General features: G+C 33.9%; 1 protein-coding gene across 1 annotated transcript; it reads right to left on the reverse strand.

Moving 5' to 3' along the window:
- Window positions 1-5,504: 5,504 nt before the first annotated feature.
- LOC132173943 (probable methyltransferase PMT14) lies at window positions 5,505-13,717 on the reverse strand. The gene is made up of 7 exons (XM_059585633.1): window positions 13,404-13,717; window positions 11,542-12,207; window positions 10,233-10,443; window positions 8,627-8,909; window positions 7,199-7,585; window positions 6,659-6,736; window positions 5,505-6,093 (listed from the first exon to the last, which is right to left on the reverse strand). Exons 2-7 carry the CDS (start codon window positions 12,178-12,180, stop codon window positions 5,856-5,858), a joined length of 1,836 nt encoding a protein of 611 aa, XP_059441616.1. The 5' UTR covers window positions 12,181-12,207; window positions 13,404-13,717; the 3' UTR covers window positions 5,505-5,855.
- Between the last annotated feature and the right edge of the window lie 3,995 nt (window positions 13,718-17,712).

A 17,712-nucleotide genomic window follows, 5' to 3' on the forward strand; every position in this document is an offset into this window, starting at 1 on the left:
ATAATGTGTTGTAATATCTCCCCTTACGGTCTCCTACAATTACACCAATACTCATATTTTCTTTGTACTTCTCGATAGCTGCATCCTAATTGACCTTCACATTACCCATGATAAGTGCCGACTACTTTTGAGGTAAAGCACTACCACTTTCTCTTCTTTCTAAGCATCCTTGCATTAGCATTTTTGAAATCATTAGCCTTGATTTTATGTAGGGTACAATGATCTAATGATCTTGATGATCATTTTATGTACGTTATAATTAAACGTTAATGATCATTTTATGTGATTCTGAAAGTTTTGACTTCTTAATTTGTTCTTTATGTTGATGCTACAACTCCATCCCATGCTGAACTTTCACTGGCATGCAACTAATTAATTAATGCTAAAAGCAGATGTGCATGTGCTTCCAAAATATATATTGTGAGTGGTGATCAACGTACGTTAAGATTGTTTCAGCAATAAGGCTTTACTGCTTTGTTGAAGGTGAAAATATATAAACAGAAGGATTGATATCAAGGAAATTAATGAAATATTCAGGAAGTTTGATATTTGCCAATTGCAACATTCACTTTTTTAGTTTTGTCTTATATAATATGGCCTGTTAAGTCACCACTTATCAATCTTAGGGTGGTTGTTGTTACTAAATAAGGCTTCGGGTAGGGTTGAAAGATATTTTGAAGGCTATGTCTTTATCTGCGTCTCTTGTATTATGGTTGAACTATTGAAAGGTCTCCTAACCATCATGTTTCTGCCCACACTCTTTGTTTTGGTGCTGTATCCGCTTTATGCAGATCACATTTTCTTAGCCTTTGCCTAAGAGCTAGAGGACCATGTCGTTTTTATGGTCCTTTTGGAATCATTTATGGACCCAATTCCTTTTTTATAAAAGAAAAAAAAAAAAAAAAAAAATTCGTATTTTAACATAGAAGGATAAAATAAAATAAACCACACTCTAGCATTAAGCTAGATCACCAAAGAAACAACAATCAACCAAATCTGTCAATAATACAATCAAAACTAACATTCAACCAAACTGACTAACCCAACCAATCTTTGGGAATTTCAATGGCCCAAATTTTTTTTTCAAGTAGTTAGGTAAGTACTAGAGTGTGGGTTCAAATCTCTACAATGGAGAATTCTCATGCTTGATTAGTATAAATTACTTTGGTTCCCATTGATACCCTAGTAGGGTGGACGGTTAAGGTATGGCTCGGCTGGTCTTGAAAGTGCGTCTGCGGTTTTTGCTATTTAAGTCCCTTTTGAGCAATCTCCTGCAGGTTAGTGCTACTATGGTCACACCCAGGTAGAATAGTCACAATTGGTCTCCCCCTCTAACCTTTTTTAACTAAAAAAAAAAAAAACATTCATTCTACCAAACTGACTAACCCAACTAACAACACAAAACCCTGTTAATACAAAATATCAAGGGCAAAATATCCTTCTCATCAGCTCCTTCCATAATCTTTTGCTAAAACCACACTCAAAAAACAAGTTTTCTATACACTCCATCTCCATACAACTTCAGCAGAAAACACATTGAGCCACCTCTCTCATTTTCAATATTTTCCACTAACACCATGAACAACATTGAGGAATTTTCACTTACTTTTCTCTTAGGTACATAATAATATGATTAAACTGTATGTGACCCCATGTTTTCCCTAAGCGTGGACCAAAATTAGCAGATACAGTACTTGCCGCCAGGCCAATAATATAAGGGCATAATAGGGTAATTTAAACTTTGAAACCCTTGATGAACTGACATAAATTGTTGGACTTATTAGGATGTGGTATCTCATTCATCCAGGTGGTTTTCCCACTTGTCGACCATATATGATTGATTGCTATGGATCCAAAGGAAAACTAACACGAGGCAAGAAAGCATGGTTTAAAAATAGTGCTCAAATCAATGTGCCAATGGTTTCAACTCAATAATGGTGAACTTTTTTTAGCTAAGAACAAGCAAATATATATATATATATATACAGTCACAACTCACAAGCCTACAGAGAATTCAGAACTCGATTCCTGCATCATGACGGAGTTTTCACCAAGAATGATGATCTTCGAGATTTTTTAGGTGAAATGTCATGGCAGAAACAGAAATGCTTGTAAATAATTTCACTGTACTGATTGTTAATTAAGAAAAGAGGAACAACCTGTTCTGCTTTCTTAAGGCAGCGGAAGTGTGTTACATGAATTTGGATCTGTTTGAGTTGTTAGTTATTAGACTGAGATGGAATAAGGAAGAGAAAGAAAAAGGACAAGAAATTAATATGGTGATGTACATTCACCTGACATGGAACTCCAAACAGCTACATCTTTATTATTTTGTTTAATATCTTGTAATTTAGTCATTGTAAGGAAATTTTCAATCCCTTCTTATGTCTGCATTATAAGGGATAGCAATGCTATTTAATAGTCTATTATACGACTATTATACAACTTGATGACGTGACAATGAAAATCAACCCCTCGATCGGCACTTATAAAAAAGAAAAAAAAGAAAAATCAAGAGCTTATTTTCACCATTATGTTATCTAATTTGTATGACAGTCGTATAACATTATATTAAATAGTAATAAAGGTGCAATTAGTTTTCTTCCCTTGAAAAGATCGGCTATATATACTTTTGCTATGTGCATGGATCTCACAATAAGCTAGTTTATTGATAAGAGGGCCGCTTTTAACTTTGGAATCTCTCAAATATTAGCATCAGGCAGCTGTATGATTTATGTTTGCCCTTTACTAGCAGATAACTGGATGTGTTTGCCAATGGACTTAAAAAAAGTTCCAAACTATTCATCTCAAAATCAACCTTCAATATTCTTACTTTTTACATTACATCAATCACTTTTTATTACCATTCAAATAAAAAAATTATTACAAAACAATTTTTTTTTTTTTTTTTTTTAACTTTTTCATACAAAACATTCTTACTATTTTTCTCACATGAATCAAATCTGCTTTCAGACCGATTCATTTTTCAAGTCCAATGGCAAACATAGCCGGTGTAAATCTGGTTCATGATTGAGAATTTTCAAATAAAATGTTCAGGGTTCTTCTATATATGGATTTGATGCGGATGGTAGTAACAAACAACATGGATTGTTATGTGGCAATGCCTCTGTAAGGCTGTAAATACATTTACAAGGTCAGCCTGCACCTCTGAATTTTCTGCAAGTGGGAAATGATTCTGCACAGATAGAGGCAGGGCCTGTCGGGCCTTTTGTAATTTGCATCTTATTTGTATTCTGATATGGTATGAGTGAGCTGCACCCTTGTGGGCGTACCATGTCCATTGCATACCGTCGACTGTTGTCCCTCAACTTGATAAATTAAGTGGGGCCGTTGTTTTTGGTTATGTTCATAGCATTATGATATATGCTTTTACCCATTAGGATTCAAGTGGCCTCAACATATACTACAGAAAAAACGATCTTTAGTGACGATCAAAAGTCATTACTAAAGGCATTAAAGTGGCCGCTAATGACTATTGGCGACTACAAAAGTCATTGTTACGGTGGTTGTAGATGCTCCGTCATTAGAGACTCATTAGTAACGACTTTAATAGTTGTCATTGGTAATAATTATCGGCGACGACAATTGTCTATTATCATGTTATTAGTGTCATTGTTGATATTAATCCTATTAGTGACGGCATTTTCCAACCTTTTACATTGACCGAGGGACTTAAGAGCTTTAGGCTCCTTTAGGTGAAAGGTAAGCAAGATTAAATGTGTGTTACCCTACAATGATTGAGGCACACATAGTCTGTTACATTCTTGACTCTTGAGTTCTAGAGAGATTCAATGTGTAATTGGTTTCTGAACTGAAAAATTATTATAATCATTCTTTCTTAACGCACAAGGTTTGAATTAATTTTTGAGTAGTTTCTTTATTTCATAAATATTTAAAGAGCAAAATAAAACAAATCTTATCACATTAATACAGACTACCAATTAATCTATATTCAATAACATCATCAAAGCAATAAAGATAAAAGATAAGACAATGACTCTACCCAACAACAATATAAAGAGATAATTACTAAAGTTAACGTAACAGAACCACCAACAACTTAATCTAACCTAACATACCCATTAACACTACTAACAAATCAAATGAAAGTAGGACTCCATGAAGATTTCTGTTGCAATAACCGAATCGCCAAAAAAATTCTGAACAAATAAATAAATTGTAGTTTTCTCTAATATCTCATAATTTCTTTTCTTGATCTAACAATTAATATAAAAAATTACTTGAAATTTTTGTAAGATATAAGCTAAGGCATCGCCATCAATTACTAGTTTTTTTTTTTTTGGGCTTGTGGGCTATTGCCTATTTGCCATCAAAAGTTGCATATATATTGAGCTGAACAAACTAATAAATGTGACTTGCATGAGAAACTTAAACTTTGTTAACTCATGCATATGCTGGGATAGTAGTATAGTCAGAAAAATATTAACATCAAAAACCCTAGCAGAGCTTAAGGAAGTGCCGCACAGCTAAGGGGGAGGGGTTTCTCTCCCTCCCCCCCTCCTCTCTTTCCCCCTCTCTTTCCTTGTTCTGTTCCCCCCTCCCTTTCCCATTTTCCTTCCCTCCCTCTCTTCCCCGATCTGTGTTTTTTTTTTTTTTTTTTTTGTGTTTGTTTTTGGATTTTGCTTTCTTTTCCCTCTTATTGTTCTTTGTTTGCTTGTTTATTTTTTCTTGCTAGGTGTTTGTTTGGGCACACTTTGTGGGTGCCGCTCATGGGGATTCACTCAAACTTCCCCCCAATTCTTTGAGTACGTCGCCGATCTCCTCTGTGCCAGCTTTGCCGTTTACTGTCTTCTGCTGGGTCTTTTCACGCATCCCCATCGCAATGTGCTTCCAACGCCATCAACGCATCGGTTTCCAGCAAGCACGCGATCGGCTTTTCTTCCGGCTGCTGTCATCCGCCTAGTGTGCTCCTATTTTTAAATTTTTAGTTGTATTGCTTTGATTTTCCCTGTATTTTTTTTTTTTTTTTTCTTGCTGCTTGTAATAAGGCCATGTCCTCTCTCTTGATCTACTTGCTTGTTATTTTGGTCCAGACCCCTGGGGTTGTGGATGTGAACGATATCTTGGCTTTCAGGTTCAGGAGGATGTGTGTCGGCATGGGGTCCTTTTGATCCCAGGGTCGAGGAATAAGAGCTACCTATGCATTGGTTTGTGTCTGCCTAGTGCAGATCTGTTATTCCAACTGAAGATTAGTTATAGGTTAGCGGATGTTTAACGTCTTTGATGTGTAATCTTTTAGTTACGACTTTGATCTTTTAGCTTCGGCTAAGATATTTCAGAACGTTATGTTCTGTGATTGTAAAAGTTTTAATGCTCTTGATTCTTCTATTAATGAGATAAGAATGATTTTCCTTAAAAAAAAAAAAAAAAAAAAAAAAAAAAAAAAACTCATGCATATGCTGTGGTAGACTCATGTTTACCTGATTACCTAAAAATCATCCCTATGTATGCATGAAAGGAAGAATTAAATGATAATTCCGTTGAGATAGTTGCACCATGTTAATCCAGAGAGCCATGTAACATTATAAGGTCAATTGGAAAAAAAAAAAAAAAACATCATTATGATAATGTATCACTGTAGTATTCTTGAGACAATTATTTGGGCAACCTTTTCTAACTTTTCCCCCAAAATCAATACAAGAATAAAAGCTCAGATAAGCATCATACAGCTCTATATCATCAATGGCACAATACATGCCATCTCTGAGTATCAGAAGTTCAGAACTCTTTGAGTTCCTCCACTCCAGAGCAACTTAATCATATCATTTGTTGCTAGAGCATTGCTTCTATTCACCAACAAACAATGACCTGAATTATTCATCACTGGATGTGCTGTTTCCACTGCTGCCAACCCAATACTGCTTGACAGCAACCAATATTTTCTCGGGCACAAGGGGGCCGTCCTCGTGATCCATCAATTTGATAGTCCATCTCATGCCTCCAGCAATTTTCTTAACCATGTTCAGAACATCAACTTCATCTCTCAAGATGACAGCACCTTCAGGCCGCAAGATACGATCCATCTCCAGAAGGATGTCTTCCAGTTGGCACCTATTTATATATGTTCTATCAGAAATTATATGTGGTAAAAAATTATTGTAAATGAGAGTTTTCAATCAGAAGAAGACTCCATACAATCAGGATCATTTATAAAGATAATATAAAATGCAGCAACCTATTTTCTGCTAACTTCAAAAGAGAAATAAAGATGTATAAACTTTTGAGAAGGAAAAAGAAAAGGAAGAATAACTGGGTGAGTTAACAGAGGAATGGTGATTAAGGAAGCCCACTAAGCTTTTTGCATGGATGAAGCTATTTCAACTTTAGCCCTCGGAAAAATTCAAGCTTGGAGAGCCATTTCAATCATGTTATCATTAATTCAGAACATCTCATGAAAGATAGAGAGAGGGCTTTCCTAAATGGTTTAGAGACTCTTGCTGAGTTCCACAAAGTAGAACATATTAGAATGAAAATAATATACATGATATGAAGTATTCTGGAAATTCAGATTCTTTGACTACAAAATAGATTGGAATGCTTCCATGTAAAATAATTTTATAATGCCCAAACCAGATATACTTCTGGCATACAGGAAGAAGATGATGATGAGGCTTACGTGTTCTGGTACAAGCTGAATACACCACTAGCATGGATAAAATCGTATGTCCTCGGGTAAGTAGAGAAGGCTTCACACCTGAAAAAAGATGGGGATGTAATTGAGATTCCAAAGCCTTTGTCATTGTGATGAAGAAACATAACTAGTAATGAAAATGAAATACTTGTACCATTTGACATTCTTATATTGCCCTTGGCAATGTAATAAGAAGAATCAGAAAAGTTTTAGTCAATTTCAATACAGAACCATATGATGCTTAATGAGTTGCAAATGAAGTGATATGCTATCAAAATTACCAACAAAAGGAAAGCATAGAGATGGAATTCCTCAGGATGTACCAATAAATTTTAACACAATGGCCGCCTCATAAGCAGGTAAGCTTTAAAGTTGGTTATATAATAACACGTTTTCATCTTTGTCAAAATTTCAAATAAAACTGCCATGCAACAATTTCTCAGCAATTTCAGTATGTAAAAATGCAGAGAAAATCTACAGGACCTTAAGTGAACAACAAAGAGTGAGAAATTTGTAGGGGCATACCAGTCATGATATATGCCAATTAAACCTCTCTCAAAAATAACACCCAAAGTGTCCTTAGCAATCGTTGGCACAACATTGATTACCCAAGATTTTCGTGACTCTAGTGCTGCTGCAAATCCTCCAAGTCCTGCATTCATGTCCATCACATTCCGATATCTTGTAGTGCCAATCAATCTATTGATCCTTTTATAGACAGTTAAACGTTTTTTCCAAAGTTTATTGTCCTCTTGGTAAGATTCAGCTGTAACCCCCTGAATGGACCCCTTAGCTATTCGGGGAGGGACTGCGAAAAGCCTAGCTGGAAACTTCTTCAACTCTCCTCCTGCTACCTCATCCTTACTAGTTACCTCAGGGAAAGGAGTAATACAGGTGTCCATTTTCTTGTACCTAACATACACCACAAAACTAAGAATTAGGATGACAATACTAAAAGCAGCAATAACAACAATTTTGAGAAAAACAAAAACACCAGAAAAGTCTAACCGTGGAATTGCATAACATTAAAACTCAACTCTGATATATAACTAGAGTAACGAAAATCCATATAAATTGTAGATTCATACATGCCTTTTTACCAAACGAAGAAATTCCACATGAAGCTAATGAAATTAGATGGTTGCAGCCTAAAATGCTAAAACTAATTTATCAAAAAAAAGGAATTTCCAGTCAAGTATTGTGCTAGTGTTCATCCATATTGGCTCATATTTGGTTAATATAGCCAATGCAGGACATTGCAAACCTATGCACTTCAAAGTATAAAGTAAGTCTTGTATACCTTGATATCCCATACATCGGGCAATTACTTGTCATGGGTACATGCCAACCAACAGATTAATTCATTGATACAAACACACATTTATAACCATATGGTTTGAAAAAACAAAGCTTAAAGGTATCATTGAAGTAATCCACAACCATAATGTTTTTTTTTCGAACATTTATAACCGTAACCTGAAAATTGTTGAATGAAGTATTGAAGATTTTATATAACTATTTCAGATTTTAAACGGTGAATAAATGTAACAGAAACAAAGCAAAGGTTTTTTTTCCTCAAAATTGATTGACCGGAACAGACAACCAATGAATGAAGTAACAAGGACATCATACAAGTGTGGGTGGCTTTTGTTTGTAGTTTTCTTCTTTTTGGGTTTTTGCCAGTGTCTTTGGTTGGGTTTTCCCTGTGCTCTTTTTGCTCTTTTGTTTGGTGGTCCTTTTGTATAGTTTCATTGTACTTTAGGGGCACCTTACACTTTCTATAAATTTCTGATTACTTATAAATAAAGAATATATTTCAGCAAAACTAAGTACAAATGTAATCAAGTAAAGAAGTGAAATTACTGACTTCTTGTAAAATAAAAAAATTTGTATCTAATAGCAAATAATATCATCGAGCATAATTAAGTAAACTTTAGACATACAGGGACTCACCAGGCATCATCAGCATCCTTTGACTCGCATATATTTTCTGACTTTCTTTGGCAGGATTTGGCATTTACTTTTTTTCTCCAGATAGCAATATCTCCCTTCTCATACTTCTTCTCCCAGCAGAGAAGTTCAGCCAGCTCTTCGATCTTTCTTTGCTCAGCCTTGACATCCTCCTTAGATCGCTTCCACGTTTTATAGTAGGTCTTCCAATTGATTGGAGGGCCAGATAGGACCCAGAATCCACCAGGTCTGAGGACTCGATCAACTTCCTTTAGGTACATGCCATCTGTAAAGAGAGGTTCACATGCGAAAAGATCATCAACTTCCATTAAATTAAATGATGTAAAGAGAGGCTCATATGGTAAATAATGAAGTCAAAATTGTTGATATGTCAAATTTTGCATCATTTAATTTAAAAACAATGGCTGAGATTTGAAAAAATATATTTGATAGAATGTTCTAGGAATTCTAGAGAATCATGATCCCCGTTTTAATACATGTTCCTTTAAAAGCAAAGTGGTGAATCAACAAAACAAACACTCAGATGTTGACAAGAACCTTTTAAATTTTCCTCTATATGAATAATTTTGGAAATTAAGAACATTCTATACTTGACTTTGAAATAGAATAGTGAGTAAAAAAGCTAAATAAAATATAAAATATTTTTTAATTAAAAAGTTCAATTTTTTTTTTTTTTCTTTTCTTTATTTCTTCTGTAGTTCTCTTTCACTTTTTACAAGACAAATTAAATTTCTCTCTATAATGCTCGTATGAACTATTTGATTCCATCCCTTCATCATAAAAGTCAAAATTACATGGTAATTTTGGGAACTTGAAGATATGTGGGTTCAAACTCTACAAACTTGAACATTCTAATTAGATAACTATAGCAATAGAAACAAGTATTGAGTTGTAGTTAGAAACCCTGTCACTATTACTTGATAGTCTGTTTTGGACAAGTTCATGACCTTTCATGTAAACAATGAATTTTATTTCCACTTTGTGGCAGCACTAACATGGAACAGAATTTTTTATACATTTGTGATCACAGATGTAGCTTCCAGCATTAGTTATAAAGGAACGAATGTCTAAACACTAAAAAAAATTGTAAATGAATCACTAATCATCAAAATATTGCATTGTCTAGCTATACATGATTTCTTTCATACTCAAGTTTGTGATGAAATAGTCTGGTGGTGTTTGTTAAACAACACCAAACACCACGCTATTCGTCTCATTTTTGCAAAAAAATAAACATCAAAACATTCTCACTTTTTATCTCACATCATTTACTTTTTACTACTATTTAAATAATAAAAAAACTACAAAACAAAATTTTCCACTTTTCAATACCACTTTTTTACTTTTCTATACCAATCATTATTTTCTTTTTTAATTTTTTTTTAATGTCAACAGTACCATGGAAAAGCCATTGTTGTTTAACAAACAAGGTCAGAATCATAATTGTAACTATATTTTGTCTGAAAATAGGGTAGTTTAAATGATTTAATTTTCTAAATATAAGTTTACATGCTCGTTACATAAAACAAAAAGTATAAAGATTAATACATGATTGTCAACTGAGATGTTGATCATTCCTAGCACTTACCATTTGAAGCCCATGGTATCAAACATCGAGAGCACTGAGCCATATCAAAGGCTCTTGATGGGTATGGAAGACGTATTGATCCAAGAACACCTATAATAGCAGGTACACCTCGCTCCAACGCAAACTGCACTTGTGCCTCATGATTGTCCCTTGGTGCAAAGGACATAGCCAAAACATTTCTCTTCAGCAAGTATGCACCCCAGCTTGCAACCTGTGTTGTGTACAGAGTTATTATTCCAGCAATTGAAAGGCCAACTGAAAATGAGTAGATTAAGGCAGCCAGTATGAAGAACATAAGAGTCACTACCAGCATATATTTCGTGAGAACCTATGGAAACTGCAGCCACATCTACACTATCATGCTAAAAGAACTAATGAAGTTATAATTAAAGTTCCCTAAAATCACTTATAAAGACCATTTTCTCCATGTAATGAACTAATGTGAAACTTAGTATTCATGACTAACTTTCTGAGATGTCATAGTCTCCCTCACTTAATCCTTGATGTTTTCATCATGGCTCACATCATGCAGCGCTTCAGCACCACATGATATTACTAGGTTGTTCTAATACCATTTAGCCACATTTGCGCTATCATTCTAAAAAGACTAATCAAGTGACAATTAAAGCTCCATAGAATCACTTATAAAGTATAGTCTCACCTAGTAAGAAGCCAATGTGAGACTTAGCAATAATGAATAACTTTCTGGGGTATCATGCATTTGATATAGAGGAACGAGAAAGAACACCACCATAAATTGTAACCATAGACAGTAATCCGACTATAAATTATATTATATCATGTGAACCTTGTCAGCAAGAAATCACATTCATTATTTTGATACTATAAACCAAGATAAAGAAAAGGAAAAACATAAGTAAAGTGGTCCAGAAAAGAGCCTATAAGAGTAGCATTCAAGAGCATAAAGCTAATGCTGATTCTTGATATATCAAGCCCTTCAAGGAAGACACATCAACCAGTTGTTCCAGGCCTCAGTTCAAGCATGACAAGTTGGGAATGACATCAAGAGAGACATTATGCATAGGTACGACTATCTTATAGTTTCATGTATAATAGAGGGGAAGACGCAACTTTGGGTGAAGTGTGACAGGTCTTTGAAGTGGCAAATTTTTGGAATCCTCTGGATCCTTCAACATTGTCTCAAAACCAAAGGACAATAGCTGTGTGTGGGTGGGAGGAGGAAGAATGATCCAAATTGAGTACTAAACTATGATGAATATCATGGGCATATATTTAGACACATACACAAAAAAGAAATAGATAACGGTAATTTGAGCAATCAACATACTCCACAACCAGTATCCAGTGCTGTTCTGACAGAGCCATCTGCAATTGGAATAACTGATGCAAGTTCATCAATATATGCATCCGCGCCTTGAGGGAACATTGTTCCTCCACCTGGAAATTTGAACACATCTCCCTGAAACTGCACCCAGTTCTGGACGGCCTTCTCAACCGTCAGGCTTTTATAAGGAACATTAGCATAGTGGACATAGTCACGGCCTTTAGGCCAGGGGAATGGAGTCAGATATCCTTTGGGTGCTGGAATAAGACAGCGCAATTTTTCTTCCTCCAGAGGGCAGTGTCTTTCCCTGTATATCATGTTTTCCCTTGGGAATTTCATTGCTCGGTCTTGTTCTTGGCAAGGAGTATAATCTCTGTATTTCACATCACATGGCTTGAACACTGTGGCTTTAGGTGCGGAAGGTTGAATAATTTCAACAACATTGTGATGAGCCTCAAAATTTAAATTCGTAAAGATGTTGCAATCTGTCTGCTTGGTTAATTGCAGAGCTACGCTGTCTCCTTTTCCAAAGCCACTCTTCTGCCATGCTCCCAAAAGGTAAAAGAAACAGCAGAGACCAAGAATAACAAATATAGACAATGGGCGTGTTCTGTTGCCTGGTGAGTTATGCTTGGACCCCATGATAAGATTGAGACAATTCCCTGAAACCTATTGCATTATGCAGCTAAATTAGAAAGCAATAACTTGAAACAAGTCATCAATTGTTGAGAAGCCAAAGCTAAATAGTAATATTAATCTTCGCGGAAAAAAAAAAAATCATTTAGAATTGTTCCAACTCTAATAGTTACCTATGAAGACTGCATTTAGATGTACTAACTAGTTATGTATCCAACAGGCTTCGATAACAAAATTCTATGAATTTAGGTCGACTTATGTCTCAAAATAATGACCAATTACGACAAATAAAATCTATCCAAATCTTCTTCTAGTTCCACTCTTCAGACATCATGTTTGCAATCATAAAAGACCTTTGCAGTACAAACTGTAGAATAACAACTTTTTGAGTGAGAAATGTGAACTTGCAATACATTATGATGAATAAAGGATAGGCATCAAGAGAGAGAGAGAGAGAGAGAGAGAGAGCAATAAACTAAGGAGTAGCATCTTTTCCATTACAAACAATGATTTGCTAGTAGGTCAATTCTCATTGCTATTTTCGCGGAAACAACTACAGAGATCTCTTCTTTTGCTTTATCAAGTTGGTCCCAGGATTTACTACCTCAAGTCAGCAACAAAAACTCATACTAAAATCATCGCTTAAAAGCCAACACCTCTTGGGTCTCAAAAAAATTCAAATATTTTGTTGCAAATGTGATCTCAACCCGAATAAACAACGGAAATTTATGTTAAGAATATGGATAACAGTATTGATGACAACAATCAGAATGAAGCTTCAGTTTCATCCGAATCAAAGACTTCATCTCAATCAAGAACCCATCTCAACATAAGAGTGATAACAGATAACATAATCAAGAGTTGTAATTGTATTTATCAAACGGTTACAAAGTGATGTTCATCAGATACTCTATAAATGAAGTTCAACCGCCTGATCTTAACAGTGAGGGAAACACTTTCTCAATCATATTGTATGCAAAACTCTTCAATTTACAACCAAATCTGACATGTTTGAGCCTAAAGAACCAAAAAGAGCATCATAAACAACAACAAGCAGGGAAACTAAAAAGAAACCCAAGTAAATACAATTTTTCTTCATTTTCACATACCCAGAAAAAGAAAATGAGAATGGATGGCATTACAAGTACATAGATCTTATGGGAATAAACAGCAAGCAAAAAAAAAAAAAAAATCAACGAAAATAAAGATCATAAAACGAGATCACATACTTTAGCTGGAAAAAGAGAAAGCACCCTTCAGCGTATACAAAGTGAAGATTATTTCATGTGGGAGCTTCCAGCTTATGAACTCGGAGCTCTCTCTCACTCTAAACCCCCCCAAATGCTGAAAAAGGCTCAGTGGCTCAGCGCGTCCAAGCGTGAGAGAGAGAGAGTTAATAAGCTAGATATGCGCACGTAGTAGAAGTGGTTAGTAGAGATAATTACAGTAGTCCATTATAGACTGTGGGGGACTACGAAGTGTCAAAGGAGGGTGACATTGTAGGACTCTGTAGCTGGCTTGGAGTTATCCGCCGACACAATGCTAAACTAAAACAGAGAAATTTAAACAATCTCTTTCTAAATCAAAGATTTTTGCTTTTGGTTTTAATAGTGCATAACTTTAGTGGACTTTTAGATATTATTATTATTATTATTATTATATAACCGCTATTCTTCCCACCAATTTTATATTGATTAATGTATTATGCTTTATATATATAATTTTTTTTTTTCAAAGAGTTTTTCAAATAGAACATTTCTTGGAGTTTTTAAATTTTGCAATCAGTTTCATATATTTGATGTTTTTATTTTTTAAAAAATATATATATTTCGTTTATTTTCTAATAGATAAAATACAAGTATACCGAAATACAATTTGTCAAATAATTAAAAAAAAAAAAAACACTATTGAGAGGTAATGTGGGGTTTTCTTATAAGTATTTGATTGAGAATAACTACAAAAATGGACGAGATGATTTATTTGAAAAATGGGTAAAACTGCTGACTGGAAAAATTAAAAATTCAGAGAATGATTGGATATTGGCTTAAAATTCAGGATAATAGTTTTCATAAAAAAAAAAAAAGGATAATAAGTCGATATTTTTCAAAAAAATAAAGGACTATATATAGATAGATTTTTTTAAAAAAATATATATATATTTTTTATATTTATTTCATAGTGATAATGTTTTCAAAACATGTAATCAAATTTAAATTAGTTTTCATCTCGTTTTTAACCAATAATACTTTGTGATGGTTTACAAGTTGAGATTGTATCCAAAATCAAATTACATTTTCAGATATACAAAAACTATGTATAAATAATATCAATTTATGGGTAGTAATAATAATAATAATAATGAAAATAATAATAAGGAGTGGCCAAAAAATGGAACTTTTCTTTAAGTAGGGCCGATGATTTTGTGGCCTGTGACATTTATTTTCCTCTAACAAGACAAAGACACATCCTAATTTGACTGTTAGATTCATTGCCGACACTACCAAAGTGACAATAATAGTAATAACACTATAATTACTTTTGAAAAAAATAATAAATACGTTTAATCTCTTGAAATTTAGAGCACAAAATTTTAGAAAGTAGCACTTAACCTTCACTAATTATAAAACCGTTACAAGTTACACCATCCTTTAGCATCTGGTATTAAAATAGACAGACAATTAATTTAAATTATTTAGGGACTTAGTATTATTTAGGGTTTAGAACCAAATCAAAATTTGTGGTAAATTTCAAAAATCAAAATAGGTATTTGTCTAAAAATAAATATAGTAAGAGTAATAGACAAAGACACGAAAGCCCACACTCGAGGTGCATGGATGTACATTTCAATCATAAATGCTGCCCATTAATTTCTAGCTTTCTTGACACTTCATTCCACTATTTTTGTTTTTTATTAGAGGGGATGATTGACGATAATGGGACATACTAACGGTTTTTGTCATGATTTTATTACATATAAGTGTAGGGTAATTTTTGTCGACCTACTAGTGTTCAACTAGGGCCGATACAGCCCTATTTAAAAAATAAAATAACAAAAAAAGAGTTAGACGCTAATAGGACGCTAGTAGGGCGGCTAGTATTACTTGATTGGTATAACTACATGGATTAATTTTGTATTTTTTTTTTCCTTTTCTTATTTATCTAATACTTAAGTTAGAAATAGTTCAAATGCTTGAGATTTACTTGTGTTTTTATACATGGGTTTCTTGGCATACAAATAAATTCAAAATTTCCTGTTCAAGTTAGTCTTTTATATTCTTGCCTTGGATGATAGCAATATAATTATAGTTTCTGTAAGAATAACTTTTGTGGGATTTATGTTCTGAGACAAAGCTTGACAATTTAATAAAGAAAAGATTGGTGTCATAGATCATTGGCACATGTTGTTAAAACAAAAATAACACTAGTTTGAATGGCATGGATCAACATTAGTAGTAAACAAGCTAAGTATGGGGAACGTACTTTTTGAGCACCCATGTTCCCTTGATCCAAATACTCTATGGAACTTTATGTGAGGGGAATTATATTATGCCCCCCACTTGCATATATGTGGCCCCATATTCATTGCCTAAGCATGTGAGGTTCATTACAGCCATAAATGGAAAGCACGAGGGTGACCAATATGTTAATGCAGAGCATCTCCTATTCCACAAGCTGACACATCTTAGCAAAAGAGTTCACACACAGCTAACACCTTTCCCGTCATGTGAAAATATAATCTTGGACTGTAGAGGTCTTAGATTGTGAAGGAGTAAGTAAGTGCATAACTTTCACTAATGCTATGGGAATCACACCCATTTTACACTGATTGACGTTACATATTTTAAATGACTTTTATTTTATTTTTTTTAAGTAGTTAATATGGGAAGTCACTTAAAACACTCAATTTTTATTGATATGAAATAAGTGTAATAAATGAGTATGAAGAATAGTATTTACTCATATTATAGTCTTCGCTTACAAAATTTTGTTAGTGGGTAGTTCATTTTGTGAGAGAGCTGTCCAACTTTTCAGGAATGGGATATTCTATCAATTTATGTCCAAGTATAATGAATATGTTGCCATATAATTAAAATTTTGTTAATAACGTGATACCATATATACCGTTAAATGCAACAAAACAAATAGATAAATAGAGAGAGAGGAAAAACCACAATGTACACATGACACCCATTAAGGCAAGGGTGGATACAAGTACACCTGGCGCCCCTGCTTAAGTTTTCTTAAAAAAAAAAAAAATTCAAAATTTTTGTAATTTTAAATATAGCCCAGCCCTCCATTTTTTTTTTTTTAAAAAAAAAAAACCCAACCAAACCTAACTTAGCTCTGTCCTCAATACGTAGCTCAATCGGCTGGGACCACGTCTAATAAAGCGGAGGTACTAGTTTGAATCTCTCTCCCTCTTCTTGTGCGGAAATGTCAAAAAAAAAAACTCAGCCCCTTATCGTTTCTTTCTTTGTAATCTATCAACGCGGTCAATGAGTTCTTCACTTCTTCTCTTGCTTCTATCAACTCCACTGCTCCAACCTCCTAAGTCCTGAGGTTAGTTTCTTGTTTTTACTTTGAAGTTTCATGTTTATGTAATTGGTTGAGTATGTTGTAAATGTTTATGTAATTGGTTGAGTATGTTGTAAAAGAGAGGGGGGGAAGAGGGATAGGTTATGTGGGTTTTCTTTAAGATCAAGGGTTCATGGGGTTTTGGGGAAATTTTTGTTATTAGTGTTGTTTGGTCGATTTTGGTTATTGGATGTTTATTGTTTTGTTGTTCTTTTGGAGGGACGGATTTGGGCTTTACCTTTACGGGTGGTGTTGTTTTAACGAATTATGCTTAATTGTGTTATTGGGTTCAATGGGTTGGTTCTGGTTCTTGTTCTTCCGTTCTTGGATTATGGATTTATAGTGGATTATGCATTTATAGTGGTTTGTTCTCATTCTTGGTGGGATTGATTAGGAGTATGCTGATGAACAATTTTGTTTCTCTTAGTCTGATTAAAACAATATTGGCATTTTTAGGTTTATATATATATATTTTGGAATTTTGTCAAGCATCAACAAGTTTCAATAGATTATTGTCAATCTCAGGTGTTTTATTTGTTCTTTTTATTCGTACATTTGTTGTTTTGCTAGATTAATAGCTATTGGAACATACACTTTGTATTTCGTATTTTTCTTTATTTTTGTACTAGGGCCTACATGGTAACCGATATATTAATTTGGCATATATATATATATATATATATGCTTTTTGTGATATATATATTGTGTTATAACTTATATTTTTAATTGTATTTACCATATTATAATAAAAATATAATTTATAAAGAGAAAAAAAAAATTATCATTATATTTTATTATTTTATTTACGCCCCTGCATCATTGAATTCCTGAATCCGCCACTACATTAAGGAGTTCAAATCCTATTGCACACGGGGAGAGAAGAAAAATAATAATAAAGCAAACAAATTTCAGAGTACGAAGATTAACGCTCCATTTGCTAGTCATTTTGGTTCTATAAACAGA

Source organism: Corylus avellana, chromosome ca3 (genome assembly GCF_901000735.1).
Source record: "Corylus avellana chromosome ca3, CavTom2PMs-1.0".
NCBI lineage: Eukaryota > Viridiplantae > Streptophyta > Magnoliopsida > Fagales > Betulaceae > Corylus > Corylus avellana.

Coding starts and splice junctions, on each gene's coding strand:
- LOC132173943 (XM_059585633.1), bottom strand. CDS start 12,180: ATGGGGTCCAAGCATAACTCACCAGGCAACAGAACACGCCCATTGTCT. Junction 10,444..11,541: donor CACTGGATACTGGTTGTGGA/GTATGTTGATTG, acceptor TACACAACACAG/GTTGCAAGCTGGGGTGCATA. Junction 6,094..6,658: donor TTCAGCTTGTACCAGAACAC/GTAAGCCTCATC, acceptor ATATATAAATAG/GTGCCAACTGGAAGACATCC.